Source organism: Strix aluco, chromosome 6, assembly GCF_031877795.1.
Source record: "Strix aluco isolate bStrAlu1 chromosome 6, bStrAlu1.hap1, whole genome shotgun sequence".
Lineage (NCBI taxonomy): Eukaryota > Metazoa > Chordata > Aves > Strigiformes > Strigidae > Strix > Strix aluco.
The window spans coordinates 40,276,804-40,302,996 of record NC_133936.1 but is presented as its reverse complement, the minus strand read 5'-3'; the positions used below and the strand labels follow the sequence as shown (position 1 = coordinate 40,302,996).

General features: G+C 39.0%; 1 protein-coding gene across 1 annotated transcript in view; it reads right to left on the bottom strand.

The window, feature by feature from the left end:
* SPAG16 (sperm associated antigen 16) overlaps positions 1 to 26,193 on the bottom strand; it is a 468,867-nt gene that overhangs the window by 100,322 nt on the left and 342,352 nt on the right. Inside the window, 2 exon segments of the mRNA XM_074829742.1 lie at positions 9,723 to 9,759; positions 9,761 to 9,825. Coding sequence (XP_074685843.1) covers positions 9,723 to 9,759; positions 9,761 to 9,825 — 102 coding nt within the window.

Here is a 26,193-nt window from a genome sequence, read left to right as displayed (position 1 = left end):
CACAATATAGGTATCCAGAGGTGAAAAATTTTCTTTTAGAGTTCAGTTACTTTTAAAAATGAATACTGGAAAAATAGCAAGTTTGATAAAAATGTAGGTTTTGAGTTACTGAAAGTGTGTTATTCAAACTCAACATAGACTGGCATCGTTTTTACACCCCCAAAAAGTGGAAAGCTAAATACTGTTTACAGATTGTTTTTAGATTTTTTTACATGAAAGTGTCTGACATTTCACTTCAAAGTTTTCATTCAAAATATGAACTTTGCTTCTTGAAAGGGAAAAGAATGGTAGGTAAATAGACCAAATTACCTAAATTATCCTTAACTTTGGAACAACATCCTTGAGTTACTTAGGTTGTCACAAGGATTATTTTTTTTTCCAAAGCATGCAATCCGAATGGACTCTGTCTCCTTCTAAGTATTTGCTTCCCTTAAACAAAACCTCCCAATTTCTTCTTTCCATCAGCATGTTCTATGCTCCCAACACAATTCTGGATTGGTTCACAAAGCTGCCAGCTAACTACTGACTCTTGGTTAGTGATGAAAATATATTTAATTTCAACAGTGACGAAGATGCAAATCGCTGTCCTCTTACAGATTCCCTGACCTAGCCAGTCCCTGGCAGAGAATTCCATGGCTGTTCTATCGTGCATATTTAACAGATTGAAAGTACACACAAATACTAGATCAATATCATACCTTATTTCAAAAATACCTTTCTTTTATTACCGGATCTGAATGGTGAATGCAGTATTGATTCATTTCTATACATACAATACAGATGCTTTACTCAAAACACAAGACCTGGATAGCTGTCGATATTTAAGAAGAGCTTTCATGGAAGAAAGGCTGTGATGACCTTCACAGGTCCTTGCCCTCTGACTGTCTGCAGGAATAAGTTAATCAGGAGATGAAGCTCTTGTATCTAAGCCAGGCTTGAGATGGAGCTGTGCAGTTTGAGTGAGAGTTCTCATTCAATCACTATAAATACATTCAAAGTGGGAATTTGCTAATTGCAGCACTCTGTAAGCTGGAATTAATATAAACAATAAATATAAAATAGAACACATGGACCTAGTAAAGTTACAAAAGCAGTAAATGCTAGAAATGAAATGTTGAATACATTATTTTTTAAGACTTGTGCCTAGTTTAAATGGGATTAGAAAAAACCCAACTTGTTGCAAACCATTTTAATTCAGTTTGTGGATAGCTGCTGGAGAATCAACATTTTGATCAGTTATGCCCCACTTGGGATGCATAAAGCTCCAATTTTCAGCTTCTGTTAGTTTAATACAAGGACAGCAAAAATCATGTGGACATTCCCTTCATTTACTTTTGGAACAAACAATTTGCTCATCACCATATTTTGGCTGACTGCCTGAACAGCTGAAACTGTTGCTTCTCGTTGAAGAGTAACATTTAACCAGTCAGATAATAATCTATTCAACCTGGGGTCCTCAAAAAAACCCTAGCAGGTCAATATATTGCTCTAATGAGGCACAACCCTGGCTTCCAGAACATTGTTTTTATGCTGGGTATACACTGGCAAGTGAGATGGGAATATTTAGTACTACGGTATCTACTTGAAAAAGGCTGGCTCTATTAAATAGCTGTCCATCTTCTTGCACTCCAGGGAAGGAAGCATTCCTCTCTAACAAAGATGAAGGGAATATCAATGGGGCTAATCTCTTCAAAGTGCTGAGCGCTCAAAGCATTTGCCTGAAGTAGTACACAGTCCCCACCCTCATTAGCTCAGCAAAGAAAACACAGCCAGAGACAAAATACTATCCTGCAACTAGAGCAAAAAATGTAAAATAAGGGGTTTCCAAGCCACCTCCTTTTCCTTTTTTCTTTCCAAAGGACAAATATTTCATACATTTTAAATTATGTGTGTACGGAAAATAAAGTCATATATTTTAGGAATCCCTCTTCTTTTCTTTCTAGCATATTTAAATATTGTGGAGTTCGCTCATATTGAAAAATGGTCATGACACAACAGAAATACTGCGTGGCACAACTCTTCTGATCAACAAAGGGGAAAAATTCATTGCCATCTTTTTCCGTTTTGAAAAACTGCAACAGTCGAAAGAAGGAGAATGATAGTTTCATACCCCCATGAAACAAGGAGATAAAATGATCTGTCAATCAGCTTATATTTGTGTAAGTTCCAATCTACCTACTGCCTCCAAATTAGAGCATTTTATGGTCAGGAAAACAAATGTTGAGAACAAGAGAAATGAAATACAGCAGCACTGAGGGGAGAAGTGAGAATTATGAGACAAGGAATTACTGTTGAATAATGTAGCCTTCCAGCACATCCTTTTACTCCCATGCTGACCATAGGAATTATTAAGGATGGTCAACAGATGCTGTAAGCATTCCTCAGAGAAAGAGGGCTGACACAGACATGTTGCCGATCTGACTTCCAAGAGTAAGCAGCATGATCAGGACCAGAAAATAGGTCATGGGTTGTGTAAACCAACTCAGACCACATGGGAATGTCTCCAGGGACTCCACTAATGGATTCATCAGTTCAAACATGCAGGCTGGGCAGGCTACCTAGGGACAAAACGTCAATATTGGTGCATTGCCTAAGAGCACACAGTTGGGCCAACAGCATTTGCCTATTGCAAAGCTCTGACAAAGCAGGGATTTCAGCTTGAAGGACAAAGCACAAAACCTTTCTACTAGTGTGGGTGAGGTGAACCAGCCCATCGCCATTCCTTCTGTCTCAAGTATGATTTTTTGAAAATCTTTTGCTTCTGTAAAAACAGCTTGGTCAACAAATGGTGAACCTGCAAGTTTATTTCCCACAGATCAGTTTAAAATAGGCATGCGCATTCAGCCATGGACCAAACACATATCGCAGGCTCTAAAAGTGTCTTTCATTCTCCCTCTAATCCTTGTCTGACTGTTAATTGATGGTTCCTTTGTTATGAAAAGTTTTATAAAGGGATACTCAGGTTTGGAGTAATGAGAAAAAGAGAAAGAGAGATCGACAAGACAAAGGACAAAAGGAAACCCACCACTGCTTGCAATTTGCCAGTGTAAAGTGAAAAGCCTGACTTTGATGTTTAGCCCTGTCCCATTTTGAAAGGAAGGAAGAAGAGGTTTTGTGACTGGTTGTTACCTGCCTGAGTTTCTGCAGAAGTGTTGCCTGCACTGGCCCGGCAGAGGAGGCATGCATGAGAACAGCGCTCAGATGCAGAGCACTGACAGAGCACTTGGAGACAAGCTGAAGCCAAGAAAGTAAAGACAAACTAAAAATGCTGATCACCAAATAAAGAATGTAGACCTAAGATATGCAGGTGGCTGCATTTGTGCTCACCAAACAAAACCTGTAAGAATGTGGATCAATTACATTTAAAAGAAACAGAACATCTGAATCCTTAGTTTGTATAGAAAAGGGTGTGTAAGGATGCAGTGAAAACATACAGATCTTGCAGTGCTGAACCCATAGCAAAGAAAAGGGTTCTGATGGCACAGACATTAAACAAGTCATAATGGGAGAAAGGAGAGGAACAAGTGATGTACAAAATTGTAGCTTATGCTTTACAAAGGGACTTGAGAAAAGCCTGAATGAGAAGCAAAGCAGGTAGCAAAATAAGGAAGAACTAGTCTCGATTTGCTAAGTAAAGAGCAAATGTTTCAAAGGAATTGGAAAGATGTGTTCTAAAAAGACAGCTTGATCACCTTGCCTCCCTGTTATGTGGAGCTACAGCACAATAGCAAGTCCAAACTGATTAATAACCAGATTTGGGAGTTGTCTGAGCTCTGTGTAAAAAAGCAAGTTGCCAGGACAAATCCTAAGAATTAGATCTATATCTATTTCAATCTATCTATATATCAAGCTCTCTTTGCATATTGGGCATCAATTTGCAGAGTTTACTACATTCATGCATGATTCTCCAATTAACGCATGCACAAGCACTCAATTAGTGCATGCATGAGCACCCAGTTATCTTATGCATGAATACCCCATTAGTTTATGCATGTGTGCCCAATCAGTTTATGCATTGACACCCAATTAATTTACACATAAGCCCCCAATTAATCTGCATGAGTGCCCCATCAGTTCATGCACAGATATGCTCCCACTTCGGGGCAGGGTGACCTGCAGTGAAGCAGCAACAGCCTGGAGGAAGAGCAGGAAGGAGCATGGAGGAGCGTTAGACAGAAGCCATTAGACACACAACCCCAACCTCCTGCATCACCTGCTGCCACACCAAAGCAATTGGGATGATGGAGCACAGCCCGCAGCGAAAACAAGGCAAGCAGAGACTAAGAAGAGGGGAGGAAAGATGTTTCGCTTAAGCTGAGACTGGGAAAGGCCGAGGAAAAGCATTTACTTAAGTGCTTGTTTAGTTCTTCATGTTTTCGTTTTTCTCAATACCCAGAATCAGTGTTCGGAAGTTTGTGTTAATTGGCAATAACTTAAATTATGCAAAAATTTCCCAAGTCAAGATCGTATTGCCTGGGACAGTATATACACAATCAGAATTGAGGTAGGGACTCAGGCATTGAGCCACAAGGGGAAAAGCACCCTAAGGAATCAATTGATGTTATCAAGTAATCTGCCTTGGAGATTAAAGAACACAGAGCAATGAAGTGTTGTAATGGAAAAAGCTTTTTAGTCAGAAATGGGGGTCATAGGGAAAAACACACATTAATGTCAGCAGATAATTGCACTATATGGACAAAATCAGATGCTCCTAAAAAGATTACTGTGGTAAATTCTGCACTAGAGGATTTTTCTCCCATCAAGCATGAGTTTAACTGTAAGCAAGAGGGAGACAAATACAAAAAGCAAGCTTCAGAGACTGCAGAAAAAGTGAGATAGAGTCCTGCTCTGGTTCTCTAGATACCTGGACACACACAGTCCCCTTCTGAGATCCCAGAGGTGCAGGCGCATCCCCCTGCTCTCCCCACATCCTACTGCCAATTGCAAAATCCACTGTACAGCTTCCCAGGAGAGGAGAGCTGCTTCCATCCTAGAAAAATCCCCCACCCAGAGATGAAGCTTTATCTACTCAGTGCCACTTAAGCAGTATCAATTAACCAAAAATGTGAAGGAAAGAAGAAGACAGACACCTAGCACCTCAATACCAGCTCGTCTTTGCAGCCAATATACCAACGAAAATTGAGAAAATCAAAGAGAAAATTGAGTAGGCACCTCACTGCAAGATCAAACCTCTAAATAAATGATACTGCCGTATAATAAATCAATATTATTTATGTTTCCTTTAAGAAACAGAATATATACTCAACTAGGCACATATGAATTTAAAAATACAATTTATACTTCTGAATTTTTCCCTCAATTTACAAGGACTATTTCTGCCATTTCTGTTCTGAGCACAGAAATTGTTACCAGCTAAGGAATCTGAAGATTGTAGTTCTGGAACTTTACCTGAAGGTTCAATATCAGCAGAAATTCTAACAATCTGAGATTTAATCTCTATGTCTCCATCCCTTATGAGGCCTGTGTAGATCACATGTGGCTTTAATATTATCAGTAATATTAATATTATAATTATTTAATATTATAACTAATAGCCAAAATAATGTCAAGTGCAAATATTGAAAATGCTTCAGCAATGGCATCCCAGAAGATCCCCTCCATAAATCTGTGTTCAGTAAAGGATGGGTAATAATATAGAGAAATAAATTCTTTAGACCACTATTTAACACCAAAACCAACTCCAGACTAACGGCAAACAATTGTAACCCATTGGACTAATGGCTGTCTCATGGTAACGATCCCGTGTAATGTCATGTGATGTGTAATTAAGCAAATTAAGCTCGCTCTTAGATAGCAACACTGAGCAGTTACCCTGACCCCACCATGGTTGACAGTGGTACCACTTGTTCAACAATCGCTTCCTAAAACAATGTGTCTCCTGCATCCTCAGAATTCCTATCTCCTAAAACAAACCATTTCTATCACAAGGTAATCTTGATCCTAGCATTTCTTAACTTTCACATTAATTTACAACCTTTACATTCTTTTAATATACTCTCCCTCTAAATAAAATATGTACATATTGTCCTTTGAGGTGTTCAGAGGCATTGTAAGGCTATTTATTCATGTTCTGGCTGAAGAATTCACCTCTTCAACGCTGAGTGCAACACTGCCCAGCTTGGATAGAAGATCTCCAGATCTCAAAATATAGCAGCATAATTTTCTATACATTGTTTGCTTTCCCTTGGCCTTCTTGTAACTGCTATTGATTTTGGACTGTTGCTGTTGCAGTGGGGTTTGCTTGGTTTGGGTTTTTTAATACATTATGATAATAAATAAATATATTGTAGCATACAAGCTAGAATCCTCTACAGTTTCTCTAACACATACACAATGTTATGTTGTGATTAATTGTATTAAGTACATTTTCTAAACAGCAACTGGAAACACAAAAGGTGATGACAAGAGGGTGTTTAAGCGATTCATGAATGCTGCATAAGAATACAAGCACATGGAGATGGTGGTTAACTTTCATATGAAAAAATAAAAGTGAATTTAGTTTAAAAATCAGTTACACTGGGGTCCATCTAGCACAGTAACCACAGCTGGTCCCTCCTCTGAAGCCACCCACAGCACGCAGAATTCAAAGGACATCTTCCTTTGTATTTCTGACATTAAGCATCATATTGAAGATCACTGCCCCCAGCAGACTGAGTCCTGGCCAGCTCCACCACCACCTCTCAGTGCAAGACCATGAGCTAGTTTCAGAAAGACTGGGGGGAAGAAGAAAATCCACATAAAGTGCAATGGTAATTAATCATGTAATTAATTGCTTCTCATTCACAAGTATGCCATATCAAAAAGTCCACATCTAAGCTGAGCTAAAGAAAAGGTAAGACATAGTGTAGCTAAAGCAGGAAGATTTATACAAAACTTTTTTCATTAACTTATTTAAGATCTGAGTGTGGCTCTAATAAAGCAGCAAATGGCTTTATGGTCAAGCATTTATGCCACGAACAGCATTCGCATCACTAGAGTTAGCAAGGTCCCCAGTGGTGCCATCAGGAGAATCCCAGTAATTTACAAACTCATTCATGGTACTAGTTCTTTGTTAAGCAATTTCCATCCAGTGCATGTCATACTGACAAACGATAGTACCCCTTAAAAACAAAAGCTAAGATGTGCTTGTCTACATTGCATTTGCAATGATAATTACTTGAAAACAATACAAAGGAAAACCAAACAAAAATCTTCCATTAGCTTCGGCCTTACTATCTCTGACCTCAATCGCTTTTGCCAACACTATCAAACTTTTCATAAACCCCTGCTATCATTATTAGCTATAATTTATATAATTACTAGGCAGAAGAAAAAAACTTCTCAACCATGGCTCTCTAATCTACTAATTAAATCCACCTGTAAGATGCTGAACAATTTGTTTCCAGTGTCTACGACTTTAATACAGTCAAATATTTTACACTAGGTGGTATAACATCACCAGGAGAGACTGAGGGATACAGCTGGAAATTAAACCATGCTTTGATAAGGTCAGAAAAATGTACCCAAGCTTCTCCACAGACAGAGGTCCCAAATGAGACAGATGTCCCATGCCCAACAGGCTCTTAGTTAAACATAGGATATATTCTCCCATCATCACTTATTTTTGGAGTATTCTGGCTGTTTAACTTATTTCAACATGGTTATTATTTTCAGTTAACTCCACTCAAATGACTGACCGAATGGTTTAGATTGACCCAATCCATGAATTACTGTTTAGACAAACAATGCAGGAACCTGCTGGATCATTTGGTCCAGCCCTCTGCTGTTGCAGACAAGCCTGTCATTCAGCCTCTCTCATTGATGTATCAAGGGCCATTTCAGGATTACTCAGGCTAACTCTAATTTAGCTAGCTTGGCAACTCTGGTATTAGCAAAAAAAAGCTACGACTACATGGTGTCAGCATGAGTTAAACATCCACAAACCCAGGGGTGCAGAGATACTCACCTCAGACTGGGTCCCACCCTGCATTGCCAGCAGTAACCAAACCAGCTGCACCCAAGCAAGGCCAGATTTGCTAAACAGTCTCTCATCATTCCTCCCCAGATGCAGTGCAGAAAATGCATTCCTTTCCAGCCACTCAACGAGTAAATTAAATACTGCTCCGTAACAAATAGATATTAGTATGCTTGTATTTCTGCAAGGTACCTATTCAGAATAGGCATTGCCTTTTCAGTCTGTGTATGTTGATAGTGCCTGGTATGGCTTGCCCTCTGTCCCTAGTTAGGTGACGCAGGCACCATCTCTCTCAAACAACAGCAATTGCAAGAGTCTCTTTTAGCTAGATATTTTCCTATCTTTAGCTAGGTGTGATTGCATCCTGTTGCATTATGTCTCATTATGATCATCCATCCCAATCTGATATCTCTGTTGTGTGGTTACTCCTGCAGAGAAAATTTTGGATTTTATCCAAATGATGGAAAAATTTGCCCATTTAGGTTACCTGAAGCTGATAACCTTTCTACTGGAAAGTTCCCATCTGGCTAGAAATATTGCTACTGCATTTTTCAGGGATGCAATTCCTTTGCAAATAACCCAACATTATACTCCAGAAACAAAAATGCAAAACTTCTTAAAGTCCTCCTGAACAAAAAATGAGCTCTTATTCTAAATTACACATATAAATAGAATAGTGGTTAAATTTGTCTTTGGGAAGCTGTCAAAAATGGACAGTGTCAATGCATTTTTTTTCCCTTGGAAGTGAAAATACCCTATTTAATGGTACAGCAGAGAGATCTGTGAAAGCACCAGACAAATAATATAGAATGTGATGGCAAAGTTTTCTGCCAAGTGACTCAATATAGTGATATTAAGTATTTCGCAGTATGTGGGTCATTATGACAAAATAGCATACTATTATTTTTGTTTAATGATTCCTTAATTATCTCTCATATTCTATTGAAGCATTATATTTTATACACATAACATATAATGCAAATGTATACATATTTTTCAATATACCTATGTATATTACATTATATATTATTGCATCATATCATATCATATTGTACTACCTTTGAGTATGAATGATTTCTTAAGCTAGGATCTCATTCTGTGGTGCAACATGAATGTTTGTCCATGCTTTGGAATTGAAGATTAATACTGGTTTTAAAACAAGCAAAAAAAAATTTTACAACAGGCCCTCTTCAAACCAAAATGCATGTTCACTCACAATACTGCTGACATGGTAATACATGGTTGATGATGAAAAATAACTGGTTACTTTAATTCTTTGTGCGGAGTAAGCAGTCCCATCAACACAATGAAGTTCTGAGGCAATTATAAGAGGATTTAGTAAGACTGTTTATGAAATACAACTACACAATTAGCAAATAAAAGAACAAACAGTAATGGAGAATAAACATCACAAGAACATAAGTAATCTTGCTAAGTTTCTTACCCCCAGCGATCAGTTCTGTATTTTATGGAATATTTTTGTAATTACTTGCACTTTTTGTTATTACACATTTTTCATTTTATATAACTGGACCATTAGTCCAATTTGCCAATCTAGTCCATAGAAAACAAGTGTATTGATCATTGGCACGATCAGGCATCTGTTCTTTAAAATTAACACATCTGTGCTGTTTCACACATGCTATCTGGCTTCAGAATCAGAGAGCGATTAGAGATATTTCAAAATAAACTACGTCTTAGGTAGAAAAAGTTGTTTTAGAATCCTAACAGAGTGATCAAAGATGACCTGGTTGGCAGGATGCGGGCCTGCATCTACAGGTATCTACTGACTTCCGAATGTCCCAGAGCCTCATCATACCAGAGGAGTCACAAGAAGCAAATGTACTACCCTGTCAATGTTGGAAACAAAATAAAGGCATTGCTTTTGTACTTCTGCAAAGAAGAAAGCATATGACACTGGATACCCACTGATGCCAGACATAGTAACTGTATGTGTTTAAATAAATGTAAGTTATTATATGTGAGCTTATCACAGCCTCTTAGCAACTATGTTGACTTGAATAGCAACAGTACAATATGACTTTGAAAGACAACACTTCAGGAGAAAGTGAGAGTAAAAAAAAGAGGTTATTTTGAATTCTGATACCAGTGTCCCCTAAGAACACGGCTTGTGATTATACCTTTTCTTCTCACAGAGACACAGGAATGGCCCTTTAGCCTTGACTTTTAATGTGTCTACTCATCTTTCAACGTGAAGCATAAGATTAGAGCAGAACAGACACTCCATTGCTGTATATTCATTAATAGCAATGCTAAGGACAATCTCACTCATTTCAGTGAGTTGGAAGCATGAAGGGACTATCTAAACAAGGAAAGATAGCAGGACCATGTCCCCCATGCCTCTCTTCAATATTAATTTAAAAAAACCCAAACCAAACAACTGAAAATCTGGCAGAAGTATTTTGAATATGTAGCATATGAACATATGAAAATGCAAAAATCAAAGAAGGCAGGGTAAAGGATACCCAAATATAACTAGCTAATTCCTGCCACCCTAACGGAATGAACCCCCTAGCTACCAATGTAGAAACATTTACTTTTCATTTTAACCTCCTAAGTAAAGATTAAAAATCCCAAAACCAGCTCAGCCGGTGTGCACTCGGAGTTATCAAAGTCAATGACCTTTCCAATTTATGCATGAGTGTGAGATTAGATTAAAGGATATTGTTCTGAAGGAGACTCACAATGGTATGGAACTGAGAATCAGGTAAAACATGGGTCAGATGCTGCATCCATGATGTTTTTTATATTCAGTTAATTTTTATGTTTTTCACATAAATAATACCTGCAAGAAAACGTGTGGAGTTATCTAGCAAATAGAGGAACTAAGATCTGAACAAATCCATTGCCTTCTCAAGTAGAAAGTAATGGCCTGCAAAACACTATCATGGTAGGAGTATAATGAAATCTTTAGGTTCATTTGGAGGAGATCTAAAATGTCAAAACTCCATTCTGGCTTGTTACAGTGACTAATACAGAGTAACACCGAGAAACAAAGTAATCATTGCTTGGAGAATTCAGCAGGCAATGTATAAGCTCTCAGCACCCACTGTTCTGCAAAAAAGCTCAGTAACCCTGATTACATACCACCTCAACATAGTGGTGCTAAGCATTACGGAAAAGCTATTTGTTTAACTATCTCACCAGCTGTACCCCCCTAATTCTCTTCCATTTCATCTGGCTCCTTTCATGAAGTTCAGCCTATACAAACAACGAGGTCAAGCAGGTCGTTTGGGAAAACAAACAAACCAACCCCAAATACGACAGCTACACTCCAAATTGTTGCATGGTTTGAACTGGATCTCAATAAAACAATATTTTTTTTTTTTTTTAAAAAAAGCATCATCATGGATGTGAGACTGAAAGAGTCATCGAATCCAGTCCCTTACAAGCAATGCTTTCATACGCTTGCTGTGATGAAAGTACTGAATTCCAGGTTAGCAGCAGTTCCCCTATCCAGCCCCTGCTGCTGATCTAGAACCTGCCTGTCCTTGCATTTATAAATCTTTCAGCACGTAAGTATAAAATGAGAGTTTAAAAATACCTGTTCACATGCCATTTATATGCTTAAGGCTAAATACAACTGTTCTTTTTTTCCAGAAATATTCGTTCCTGTGCCTGATGCATTTCATGTAAGTATCATTCACTATTTCCTGGACTAAACAGCTGAAGCTCTTCCTTCTTTCCTCCCCACCCTTTTCAGATAGCATGGAGTCTGGATTAACTATGAATGTACCCATCACTGATTTTTATACAGCAGCTCTTGCAAAATTGATCACCAATTCTGGAGGCCTGTTCTGAGATGCCTGTAACCTGACTTTCAGAGAGGTTAAAGATGCAAATCTTAGCTGATCAAGGTTTCAGTGAAGCTGGCACACAGCAGCAACTACGAAGTAGGAGGGTGGGACATGCACGATCAAGTGGAACATCTCCTTTCCTTATATCATTATCTATCACACCAGTAAAAGGAAGAAGGACTGAGTATGTACATGTAGAAAGATCCTTCTATTCCTCAGTGTAAGTACTTGGCTTCTGGACCAGCTCTCCACACCCCACCATCCTCTTTTTTCACTTCTGCAAAGATTATGTTCATCACTATCAATAGTCCACTTAGGAAATCGGTAGTATCCCTCATACCTGTTATTTCATAATCTCTAATATGACTTTGACATATTCTTGCATTTTACTCCTGATTTTTTTTTTCCATCCATAGAGAAATTTTAGTAAGTAATACCTTTGGGGGGCTGGTGGGGGGTTGGTTTTGGATTAGAATATGCCTGTCTTCAAACTTGTTTTGTATGCGTCCAATATACTTCACTTCAATTGAATAAATGCCCCTTAATTAGTGATTTGGTAACTCAGCAATTTTGAACTAGAGTAATGGACAGCCCATCTGGGTAAGACTGCACGTAACCCATTCAGTGTAGTTACAGAAGATGCTCCAGTGGGTACTCTGTGACTCCCCCCTATGCCATCAACAGTTGTGTTCATGGATTTTCAATATGACATTTCTCTCTTAAGTAACAGCATGGTCCAGCTAATAGATCATAATAGCACCAAGAATGCTTCACTGAAATAGATATTATGCAAAAATTGATCAGAGACAGTCCCTGCCACAAAGCGACTGCAGCTGTAGAGCTGACTTTGACCTTCCCACTGGCCCTGATTAAGGGATCGTTACTAGTTGCATAATTATGAGGAAAACAATCTGATCTACTTTTATTACAGGTTCTTCCTTCTATGAATTAATTTTGCTACAGTAGCTGACACACCACAAGAGAAGATCCATACCCCATCCTCTTTCCATCTTCCATCCTATTCTCTGCCATATTTATTTTCTCCCATTTCTACCACAAATCCCTAAGAAACACAAGGGTAAACAAACCTCTCCTCCTGCAGGAACTTACACAATCAAATCATTAGTAGGTACCAGATACACTTAACCACCCTAACTTGTTATTTAAGCTCTCTTTCACAAGTTGATTTGTGGCCACATCAGAAAGGACCAGACCTCCTGATCCTTGCAGTTACTATCAGAACAGAAACAGTGCTGAAGAAACCTGGTCTGGGAGCACCACCTCACTACGCTAGATGCTGTGTAAACAAGCTAGAGAAGATGGTCTTGCTCCAAAGGGTTTACAATCTATCGTAGTAGCAAGATCAACCAGTTCTTTCTGTCAAAAGTCTGCAGACTTTTTATCATTTCCTCCCAGATGCCTGGTATAAACGTACTGCACATAAAATGCAACACGCAGTAGTGTATTTCACCCGATTTCCCTGAAAAGGCAGTAGACCTCATCTGCAAAGAGAAGTAAGAAAACATAGGGTTCTGATGGTAACACCTCAACACAGGCAAACTGGTGTTTTATCTGCCTCAGCATACTCTGTCCACAGACACATTATTAAATGCATTATTACTGATACCTAGGCAGCTGCTACACTAAAAACATACCAAAAGGATTTTGTTAATGAGCCAGCTCTTACATTTCACCACTTTTTCACTTGATGTCATCTCTATTATGTACCTTTTCTAAATCAAGTGAGCTGTAGATGTGGGATAACAACTTTCCAATAGGAAGATATAAACCAGGAATGTAATCAAGTTTAAGGATAATTCAAAGCTACATGCCATTCAAAGAAAAAGAAAGGGATAGTCGTATGTTAAACAAACTCATTTGCATCTGGCCATGGGCCATTTTCAAAAGCTTTAAAGTGGAATCACTTTGAATTCTCCTATGAGCTTTTGGGTTTTTCATTCCTTTTAGTTATTCATGGAAGAGCCCTCTGCCTTGCTCTTCGTTTTCTTCTTTTTGTTTCTTGCCTCACTGAAGTCTTTTTTATGATGCCTTTTTGATGACGTATTTTGCTGAACAGCAAGCTGGACCATCAGGGCTTGACTGATTTTCTACATGTAAAAGGAGGAGACATTGAGATCCAAGGAGAAAATGTGTAAAAGCAGATTCCAGTTGTACTGATTTTCTTTTACACTACATTTTTTTTTTATGCTGCAGCAGCCACAGCTCAGTTCTATTACTTCCTCTAATCAAAGAGCATGTAGAATGATTCATAAAACTGGTAAGACTTGCTATATAATCAAGTTGGTACTTCTTTGTGTTGCACACTGAAATAATTAAAGAATTTATACAAGGATTCAATTAGCCTGGATTCAAAGACTGGTTCTGTTCCAGGCTCCACTTAAAGGACTTTGCAAGTCCTTTAATTGCCTTTACAGTTCCACCTTCCACTCTTTACCTTCCCTGCTGACTTAATGAACATCTTTATATTACAGAAGATCTCCCATTAAAATGGGTATGCTCAGTTCCATATACATCATAATCCTAATCTCAGTTGGCACTTGCAATCTATTGTAATACAAATAATTATAACATGAGGAATTAACAGATTTATATAATTTCCAGGAAGTTGTAAATATCCCTTTCCTTGTTCCCTTTTTTTGAATATACATTTTTTTCTTCTGAATATTAATAATTATTAACAACAGAACTAATCACAAGGTATACTTTAGGCACATAGTTCCTGAAAATTGATGTTTCACACCAGCAATAAGGATGAAAATCTGCATAATTATGTCTCTTGCTTTTGAGCACACCTCTGGATTTATTGTTGAAAGATCAATAATATATGAACTGTAACAAGTGGCTTTATCTAATTTAGACAGCAATAAATTCCTCCCAGGAGTTTAATTCTGAATGTAGGTCAGTGGTTGTTTCATAACCTTTTGCAAATATTTTTTAGAAGGCAAAATAGTGAGTGAACAGGCAACTCATGTTCACTATTACAAGTTTATATCAAATCAGTCAAGTTTACTGATTTGCAAGTCCTTTGTTTTCAAAAAGATGTAGCTGTATGAAGTGTATTTTAAGCAACTCTTATGACCACTAGACTAAGATTTCCATCAACCTTAGTGGAAACAGATTCAAGCTCTAGGCCTCTTGATAACTAGAAAGAAGCTTGATAATTATTTTCCTTTTCCATTACCATTGGGAATCTGGTTGCCCTCTGGCATAACAAAGGGCTGATGAGCTTGTTACTGGTCTTACCAGTCTTGTTACCAGTCTCTGAACTAAGTAAAAGGAGTTTGTTCTGTGTAAATAAACGGTGGTGGAAACTCCTTGTCATTAAGTGCCAGGAGACAAAGTGGCCACATGAGCAATAGTTTCAGCTACCCCAAACTGAGAGAGACTCGAATAATCTGCATTTCTGAGATGCTCCCTGTGGGACACATCCTAAGTCACTTAACTCTACCACCATTTTATATGCGTTAAAGTGAATATTTTTAAAAGAAGGAATCATTACCTCCCACATTTACAGCATGAAGCACATCAGAAACCTGATGAGAGTTACTGCCTCAGGCCTTGTTGTTATGCAAAAACTAACTACACTCAGAAAAAGTAACAGGGGGCATGCACACAGGGCTGACAGAGTCCCATGCCTGTGCCACCCCATCCGTGGGGTGGAATTGGGCTTTCTGAGCAGCAGTAAGCAAGGGCAGAGGGATCTCAAGAGAATCCAAGCAGGGGCAGGTGAATCTGCTGTAGTCATTACAGGGAAAAAGATTTTAATGTCCAATTAAACCAAATGAATTATGTAAAATATGACAAAGATGGAGGAAAAAATGCAGATGTAGTCCATTATTAGACTGATGACTAATCAATCACCACCCATTTTTGAAATATCAGGCTTAAATCATCCCAGTTTCAAATGAAAATAGCATCTTCTTAGAAAGAAATGGAATTACTTAGCCTGGCAAAAATACAGTTACACCGATTACCACTTTGAAAGCGTAGTAGTCTATTTTTAATAATTCTTTTCATCAAGAGTGGGGGAAAAGGGGTGATTAAGGGTTATTTACAAGCAGCGCCAGTGTTTTCCCATCTGCTTTTTTATTAGCTTTTTTCTTTTATAGTTTCAACTTCTGCATTGCGATCAAAGTGACAAAGGACCAGTTATGTTTCAAAGCAACTGAACATCCAGAGCTCAGACAACTGTGGTCTGGTCCTCACTCCCTGTGACGTTGTTTACAGCTTTGAATAGGCATGAACTGGTGACACACCAGCTCTTCTGGTGGTGATTCCAAGATACTGATGCAGAAAGAATCATCTCTCAGAGCTTCACCGTTGGTTCCTACAGAAGAACCCTCCAACTTTATGAGCAGTTGTCAATGAACAACTCCTAATTTTGCACTGTGTAGAATTGGTACAACTTGCTATAAGAGTTTGGCTATTTTTGCCATATCTATAGTGATTACTGGTCTATTGGAATCCCTTCATATTATGGTTCAATGTGCAGCTTTTGAGAGCGTACTGGCTGTGCACGCTCTGGGGCAAAAGCATCCTCCTCCTCTAATCCAGCTCTGTGTTCACAGTGAGCATTTGAACATACAGGCAATACAATATCTATTATTAAAAAACACGACGGATTCAAAACTACAAGAATCTGTTACAAGCTCTCTCTTACATGGCAATATCAGCACCTACCCCACTATCTCAAAGGAGACGCCTCAGGATAACTGATGTTTTATGCCTGTGGGAAGCAGGGATCATTCCTGTCCCAGCTCCAATTCTTTTGCTGGCTCTTTTTCCTTCAGGCGCCCCAGCAGCTGAGGTTCATAATGAATGTAGTATGTCAAAACACACTTTACAAACATAATAGGGGAATTCTGTGTCAAGCTTTCCTCTTTCACACGATGTTGCAATCCAGAATACAGACATGCTCATCACTTACTATAATAAAGGTGAAAGAATGTCAGCTCATCAGAAGTGCTGTAAAAATGTAGGGTTCTTCAAATTAGCCCCTCTAAATTATGGTCCAAGATTAAATACTTTGCAATTACTGTTGGTACATGCTGGGACTTGACCAGCTTCAGCTATAATATGAGGACTGTCTGCAGGTACTCAGAAGCGTTCATTTGGAGCCAGCAAGTCCTGGTGGGAAATGCAAAAGAGAGAGATGCGCATGGAGAAATGCTGACTGATGGGTGAGTGCTGTTAATGCAAACAACCAAACAGAGCAAAGGGAACAACTAGAGAGTCCTCAGGAGAGGTTTTGAGCAGAAGGGAAATTTGTTACAGAAGTGTAGAGGCACACAGATGCCTCTTCAATGCAATCAGTCTATTGCTCAAATATATCGGTAAGTGGAAAAAACATGTGGATGAGATGTCTGTGCTGATAAATGAACAGGTATGTTGGCCATTGCATACTCAGAAACTTAAAGATATCAAGACAGAATGTTTTCCTTGTTTTCTCAGTGATGATTTTGATCGAGATTAAGTGTATCTTAAAATGATATTATTTCTAGGTTAATAAATTTTATCCTTTCAGAGCATATGGAGACTCATAAAGAACACCCCTTCAAACAAGGAGCTCCATTAAAAGTAATCAATGGAAATGGCAGAACTTTGTTGCAGCAGAATTTCCAGTTGTACTAACTTTCAAAAATAATGATGGATCGTGGCTCTCTTGTTTGTTTACATGCACTCTGCAGGTTCTCCTCTTGCTGTGTGAAACAGAGGGAATCTCTCTCCCCTTTGCCACATCAAGTATCATGAAGTGCCTTGTGGTGTTTGAGGAGAACAACACATGCTAGGCTTGCAGAACCCCTTTGCATAAATTTACATATGAAACCCAAGATCACTGCACTCCCTGCAGAGTTACTGCTAGCCATAGTTGACATTGCTCTTGAAACAGTACTGCAAAGAGAGCAATATCTTTTGCAGAGAGGTTTAAAATAATCAATTTTGTTTTTCCTTTCTAACCATCAAAGAAGTGCCTTTGAATTCTGGGAGCTGTGCGGTGAGAGGAGGAGATGAATGATAATTGCTGTTACTGGCTTTTCTCCGTATTTTGAAAGATACCACGACTAAAATGAAGTTAGGTGCCATCATTACCTGATTAGACACTCCTGAGAGCAATAAGCATAACAAATTCCTAGGGTATGCCATGTTCGCGTACAGGGATTTTATTGTCGTTCAGTTCCTTAAAGTCTAAATAAGTACATTTTTAAAAACTGGGTAGTATCCACTGTAATAATGTTAAAATATAGATGTAATACATACTTTCATAAATTCATAAATTAGTATTAGTGGCAGTAGATCTATTGCTGAAATGTGAAATTGTCCATTTAAAAATGCAAACGTTTAAGTCACTGAAAGAAAATAAGTGTCAGTAAACTACATGTGCTTTTTTAAAACAGAAACTATCAAAGGAACATATAAAATGAAAAAGTTCAGCTTAAATTTGGCTCTTCATTTTGTCTTTGGGAATTTTTAAAGGAAAACTAAATGCATAAAGAGGAAATATCAACAATATATAAAATGTATTCACAGAAGCTTGCCCAATTCTGAACTCTGGTAAGTGTATGAGTGTTTCTCCCAGTTTCAAAGTATTTCAAGTGAAAGAATGATCAGTTCAATAAATCTTGTCTCATTATTTCAAGAACTATCTCACAAAAAACCAGCTAAATATCAAAATAGGATAATCTGCATTCCTATTCCTAATGGACTTCGGCTGTGCATTCTCAATTATTTTCAGATTAAATCAATCTGATATTCAAGTACCTTCTAACAGTGATACTTATTCAACTACAGATTAATTGCATTTTCATAACAGAGAGGCCTTTCCAAATTTGGCCCTACTTTCACTCTTGCATAAATTCATTTTAAACCCAACTTTGTATTTTATAAAGCCACATACTACACAACCACGTATACAGCACTGTTTCAAGCACCCTGTTTCCCTTTGGCCATGATTTGATAAGTGGTGAACAGTTCAAGAGTCCTCTTGCCAAACACAAATCATGCATCTAAACTAAACCCACCTGTCTAACCCAAATTTAAACCCTTTTGAAGAGTCAACTTCGCACAAACATGCTTTTTGTTGAAAGAGCTGTTACCTGTCCGCTTGTAATTGACGCAAAACCATACTAATAGCATCAGGTTTGGCTGGAACTCAGGAAAGAAAGGAGAGTTTATGACCTTTGGAAGAAGGGGTAGGCAACTCAGAAGGACTACAGGATGTTGTGAGGTTATGCAGGGAGAAAATCAGAGGGGCTAAAGTCCAACTAGAACTTAATCTGTCTACCACCGTAAAACAATAAAAATTGCTTCTATAAATACATTAGCAAGAAAAGAGAACCTCCATCCTTTATTGGATGTGGGGGGAAACACAGTGACAAAGGATGAGGAAAAGGTTGAGGTATTTAATGTCTTCTTTTCCTCAGTCTTTAATAGTAAGACCAGTTGTTCTCCAGGTACCCAGCCCCCTGAGCTGGAAGACAGGAATGGGGAGCAGAGTGAAGCCCCCATAATCTAAGGGGAAATGACTAGCAACCTGCTACACCTCTTAGACACACACAAGTCTATAAGGCTGGATGGGATCCACCCAAGGGTACAGAAAGAGCTGGCAGAAGTGCTCACTACGCCACCTTCAATCATTTATCAGCAGTTCTGGCTGATCGTGGAGGTCCCAGTTGACTGGAGGTTAGCAAATGTGACGCCCATCTACAAGAAGGGCCAGAAGGAGGATCCTGTCAGCCTGACCTTGGTGCCGGGGAAGGTTATGGAGTAGGTCACCTTCAGTGCCATCATGTGGCATGTACAGGACAACCAGTGATCAGGACCAGTCAGCATGGGTTTATGAAAGGCAGGTCCTACTTGACAAACCTGATCTCCTCCTATGACAAGGTGACCCACTTAGTGGATGAGGGAAATGCTGTGGATGTTGTTTACCTTGACTTCAGTAAACAAAGCCTTTGACACTGTTTCCCACAGCATTCTCCCGGAGAAACTAACTGTTCATGGTTTGGATGGGTGTACTCTTCACTGGATAAAAAACTGGCTGGATGACTGAGCCCAAAGAGTGGTGGTGAATAGAGTTAAATCCAGTTGGTGGCCGGTCACAAGTGGTGTTCCACAGGGCTCAGTATCGAGGCCAGTTTCATTTAATATCTTTATCAATGATCTGGACGAAGGAATTGAGTGCACCCTCAGTAAGTTTGAAGATGACACAAAGTTGGGTGGGAGTGTTGACCTGCTTGAGGGCAGGAAGGCTCTACAGAGGGATCTGGCCAGGCTGGAGCAATTACCTGAAGCCAATTGTATGAGGTTGAACAAGGCTCAGTGCCGGGTCCTGCACCTGGGTCACGACAACCCCCTGCAACGCTACAGGCTTGGGGCAGAGTGGCTGGAAAGCTGCCCAGTGGAAAAGGACCTGGGGGTGTTGGGCGACAGCCGGCTGAATATGAGCCAGCAGCGTGCCCAGGTGGCCAAGAAGGCCAATGGCATCCTGGCTTGTATCAGAAATAGTGTGGCCAGCAGGGACAGGGAAGTGATCTTACCCCTATACTCGGCACTGGTGAGGCTGCACCTCGATGACTGGATTCAGTTTTGGGCCCCTCACTATAAGACAGACATTGAGGTGCTGGAGTGTGTCTGAAGAAGGACCATGAAGCTGGTGAAGGGTCTGGAGCACAGGTCTTCTGAGGAGTGGCTGAGGGAACTGGGGGTGTTTAGTCTGGAGAAGAAGAGGCTGAGGGGAGACCTCATCGCCCTCTACAACTACCTGAAAAGAGGTTGTAGCAAGGTGGGTGTCGGTCTCTTCTCCCAAGTAACAAGCAATAGGACAAGAGGAGACAGCCTCAACTTGCGCCAGGGGAGGTTTAGATTGAATATTAGGAAAACTTTCCTCACCGAAAGGGTTGTCAAGCATTGGAACAGGCTGCCCAGGGAAGCGGTGGAGTCACCATCCCTGGAGGTATTTCAAAGATGTGTAGACGTGGCACTCAGGGACATGGTTTAGAGGTGGACTTGGCAGTGCTATGTTAACAGTTGGACCTGATGATCTTAAAGGTCTTTTCCAAACTAAATGACTCTATGATTCTATTTTAACAGGTAACCTGGCTAATGTAATGTGAGCCTCCATCCACACCTGACGACAACAAATTGGGAGTGCTGGGTGAGCTGGAGGTGAGCAGATTCAGCATGAGCAGCCATGTCTGGAGTCCTGGCCTCACAACTCAGTGCTGAGCATCTGCAATGATTCCCATTCAAGTCAGTGATAACAACGGCAGTGCAGATAAAAGTCTCACAATTTATCGAGAAAATGACTGTCACATGAGAGAGTTACAGGATAGAGGGTAGGGATGGCATGCTGCTTTCTCTGTATTTTAAAACATAATTTCCTGTGAAATATCACAGAGAGAGGCAGGTTTGACTGTATTGAAGGTGAGAAATTGAATTTAAAAGAATCTAGATGGATCTTCGTGTTCTGATTTTGTTTGTTTTGCAAAACGACAAGTTTAAAAAGCAGCTGTTAAAATGAAAAATGAATTATGCTGGTGCCTGGACCCATAGTGTACATCTGCCACAGGAAAGTCTGGCATTCTGGGCCAGGAGATGCAATTTTAAAAAATCCTTATTCCTTAGGATACACAAATTAATTCTTCTCCTCTAAGAAAGAAGGGCAAAGTTTGCCACACTGCTAGCAGTTTTGCATGCTAAACAGCTCTTGCTTCATGTATTGTATACACAGAGGGTCACAATCACTGCAGAACACAGAATTAAGCAAACAAAATCACACTAAAGGATATAACATCTTTTTCTTTCAGTTATACTTATGAGCAAATGTTTATATTTGTAAATATAAAGTCTGGAAACATAAAAGAAAATACTGTATGGTCAGTTAATTATTAGTTTCTGCTGAGGACCCTTCCAAGAGCCAATCTGACCTAAAACATATAAGTTTTTTAAAGTTTCTCAAAAACCAAATTATGTCAAAGCTATTTAAAAAAGATGCCACATTTCCTCTGCTTGGGCTTTACAGAGTTGTCTAAAATCCAAATGTCTATGCATTACCTCAACCTTTTATCAGGAAGAGTTGAGACAGAGCTTCATCATATGCAAATATTTAAATGAGAGCAAAATGTGATAGTAGACACCCCATTAACCTGAGGTATGTCTTGTACTCACAGCACTGAGACCATGTAGAAGAGTCAGCAAAGAGTATGTACTGCAAAGAGGGGACTGAGAGGACTGACCAGGTAGGAACACAACACCCCTTACAGAACACGAGGCCTTAAGGTAATACCTGCAAACAGGCAGATATCCATCTTGTAATGCCTGGTGACAGAGAAGGCTGAAAGTGATGTCTCTACAAATACCATTACTGGGAACAACTATGTTCCTTTTTTTCCGTGGCAAAGCAAAAAAAGAGAACATGGGACAGTGGCTTTTTCAGCAATGATCAATGTTACAGTAAGATTCTTTGCTTTCCATTTCTCCATGGGTTTGAAATACTTTCCTGGAACCTAGCATCAGGAAGAAGAACAAAAGAAGGTCTTCTCAAATCTAAGCTTCTCTGTGATATAAACCCTGTGGCTGGAGGAGAGAGGTCCTGTGGCAGAATGAGCTAACTTCACCTCTCATAATACAAAGTGTTGAATGCTTAAAATAAAAGAAGGTGAATGTTCTTGAGCTGTGACTGTTTTGAGCTAGTAATCTGGACAGGACTGGGTTTAAAATCTCAAACAAATTGGGGAGACCTGAAAGGCTCATTAGTTCCAAGTTTCTGAAGGCAACTTGGGCCTTGATTAAACAAACTTCAAGACTAACAGAAAATATTTATTTTCCAAAGAAATTATAACTGGGAAATTGATCCAAAAATAATCCAGGAAGCCAAATTTCTTTCAAACTAAGACAGCGAAGAAACTGCATTTTGCCTGATTTAGAAGTGCAGACATAAACTCTAGCAGCAGTTGGTGCATTTAAACACTGAGACTGAAGGTTTCTCGGTCACAATCATATGCTATGCGCGAAAGAAAAAAGGATTTTTCTCTGTCACTGACTTATTGAGGTATATGACACCTATTGCCAAGTTTTTCTTTGCAAATGATCTTTTATAAAAAACTAGAAATGGTGATGGGAAACTGAATAACACAAACAACATGTGACATTTAAAGATCAGGCTCAGATTTTTTTCAGTCCCATTGAAGTGCCTTTGCTAAGAGACTGTCTCTTTTCTCAAGGACACAGGAATACAGCACCTTGGGAGACCCACCCCCATGCAAACCAATGCATCATGGATTTCCTTGGCCTTCTGAAGATAGTCAAATAAGTCCATACATATCGGACTTTCCTCACAGAAAGAGCTGGAGGAATTTTTCTTACTACTAGACATATTCTTACTTGTTTATTCAGCCTTCTATATTAAGACTCTGATATCAGAGTTGGATAGCAAGAATATTTAAACTGATCAAAATAAAGATGGATCTACCCGATTCTTCTAGAGTGGTTTCAGAACATCTTATTTGGTCTGCCCATAATGAGTAAAACAGGCACATACACACTAACTGTAGAGGTCTGTGAATAACAATAGCATCAGAGATCATGGGAAGTGATTAAACAGTATGCCTGGCCAAGGGAAGAGAGCATTCCAGGAAAATTACTTCCAAAAATAGGGAATAACATGAATATTTCAGAGAATGGATATGGAAGTGGATTCTAGCACAGTTTTCTGAGAGTTTCACTATTTTCAGAAAGAGCTTTTTGCCAACATGTGAAATGAGGGTATTTTGATGCAGATTTTATTCTTTGCCAGGACAGAGACAGAATAGTCTAAGAATGTTCGATGGCCTGAAAATGGTTAACTAATGATACTAAAATCTGTATTTAAAATGTAATTCAGTTCTGTAATTATATTTCTTATGCATGGAGACAGAAATAAACTAGAGGAAGAACCTATTAGCCCTTTTGCATGTATAATTGAACACGTTTGATATTACTAGGTAACCTTTGTAAGTAACTGGCTTTGAGTTTATGCAAAGAGGTGAACACTTTGAATACATAAATAACAATAAGAGCAGATAGGTTTTTTATTTTGTATTCTGTTCTTTTCTTGTTTGTGTCTGTTAGATGCAGTCAGACATCCCTGGCTTTATTTGGCCATCCACAGAAACATCTGAAAGATCTGACTTTTGCATCATTTGGGTGCAGTAATGAATAAGAACTGACATCAAATATCAATATTATTGGCCCAGCTAAATGGTAGCTGACATCCAACTGGACTGCTGAAGAGGTAAACAAAACTGAAATTTTGTTTTTGTTTAAAAACCGTCTGACATTATTTGTCCTTCAGTAAATCAATGGAAGAACGACCTAAATGCTGTTGCATTTTGGCTTGGGGAGGTAAAACTGGGCAGTTGCTATCAAGCATATTTTTTATAGTCTTTTAGGTTTCCTAATATAAACTGTAATTCCAAAAATACTTTTTTGTTTTAAGGAAACTTGGTAACCTCTGAAATGATCTCTTAACCTACAGACATCACAGCGTGGCAGATACAGACAAACACAGGTGAATGATAACCATACTCTTATTTGAACATAAAGACATATATACACACACATAAGGGAGCAAATTTTGCTCTACTTTAAATTCATAAAGATTCAAGCAAGCATCTATAGTCTTTATAGTTCATTAGCACAGGTGATTTGCCAAGCTGGGAAAATGCTGTGCAAAGTATGTACAAAACTTACTTCAAATGCTATTTAGGCCAGACTTAGATTTTATATTACATACCAACGTTCAAGAACAGATCACCATTCCTTCTATGAATTCTACTGTATGAAATGGCATTGTTTTCCCCTAGTTGTTGATCAAAAACATGTACTAATGTAAAAATATTAGTGGTTTGATTTTTCATCTTTTCATGAATTACGCAGATGCAAAATATCCTCTCCATAACTGTCCACAGGACAGGAGGAGAGAGCCAGGACTGACTTGGATGTCCTTGCCTTGACGTCCAAATGTAGGCACTCTGGTATCAATGGGGCTCCCTCCAACACCTTTTGTTCACCATGGGCCTACATTTGTCATATGGAATCCAACCATTAAATGGGGTAACCTCAAATCCTGGTAACGTTCAAAAACTGGGGAAATTACTTTGCCTCTTAGGTGCAGTCTCACTTGGGTTTCCCTAGAGTGGGTATCTTTGCTTTCCCCGGTAAGGTATGTTCACATGTATCTTTTACTGCACACAGAGCCTTTGGAGAGAATTAGAGCACACCAAGTAGCCTCTAGAAATCCATCCTTACAAGCACACGCATATGTTTCTACTCAAAGACTTAGCCCTCAGTGAAAAGAAACAACTGAAACATTTTTCTCTACAAAGTTAGTTGTGTTATGGGGACATGGGAGTAAAAAGGACAGTAACATTAAATTTTAGGATGAAAGACGCATTTTTCTACATCTTCAATTCAAAAGCAGCTATATGAATTTTGCTCAAATTTTCTCCAACTTTCCACAGGCAGAGAGTGAGCTTGGAAAGCCGCAGAATTTATACACTGCTGAAAGCGTTATCTTTAAGTCCTGACATCACCACAACTACAGACTTTTCTATCAGGGCAATGTGACTGCCCACCAGATTCTCCAGAAAGCTCATGTCCCAGCAAGGCAGCCTCCAGCAAATGGCCATGTTTCAAGTGCCAGATTGGCAGTTATGTTCCATAGAGAAATGGCTAATTATAGAATCTGAGCACTATTAAGAGTTCTGGCTGTAAATGTTGCCCACTTAACAAAAACCTATTAACTACAGTTTCAGAAGCATGGTATAGTAAATAACTCAGATTTAATCAGTTTCACAGAGTTTAATGAGGATTTATTCAATTTGTATAAATTCATTGTTCTTTTTTTCCTTCTTCCTCATATAATACTCTTCCCCTAAAATATCCCTTAATTTTTGGACACACTGCCAATGGTGTCCTGATCTATGGTGGTCTGATCTAACTGTAAAATTTGTTCTTTGTTCTTGTATTTTCTCTACAGGACATTGTGTGATTAGAATTTCAAGTTCTTTCAAAACTCCTTTGGGCACCAAGCAGCCTGAGACATGACTATCACAAATCCACTGAAGTGACTTAGGAGCCTACTTAAACTGACTATATCCTAAGCAGAAAAAGGAGTGAATCTCTTGGAATCTTTCTTGGAATCATTACAGCACTGCACCCATAGAGTCCGACCCTATAGACATGACTTCTGATAAGGCATGGGATCTGCAGACCTGTGACATTAAGATATATATATATATAAAAAAACCAACCAAAACACCCCTGATCCAGGTAGGATTCTGTCAGCGGCCTTCAGTTTTGCCATTTCAGACTTAAGAAAGCAGACTTTTCCAAGAAATC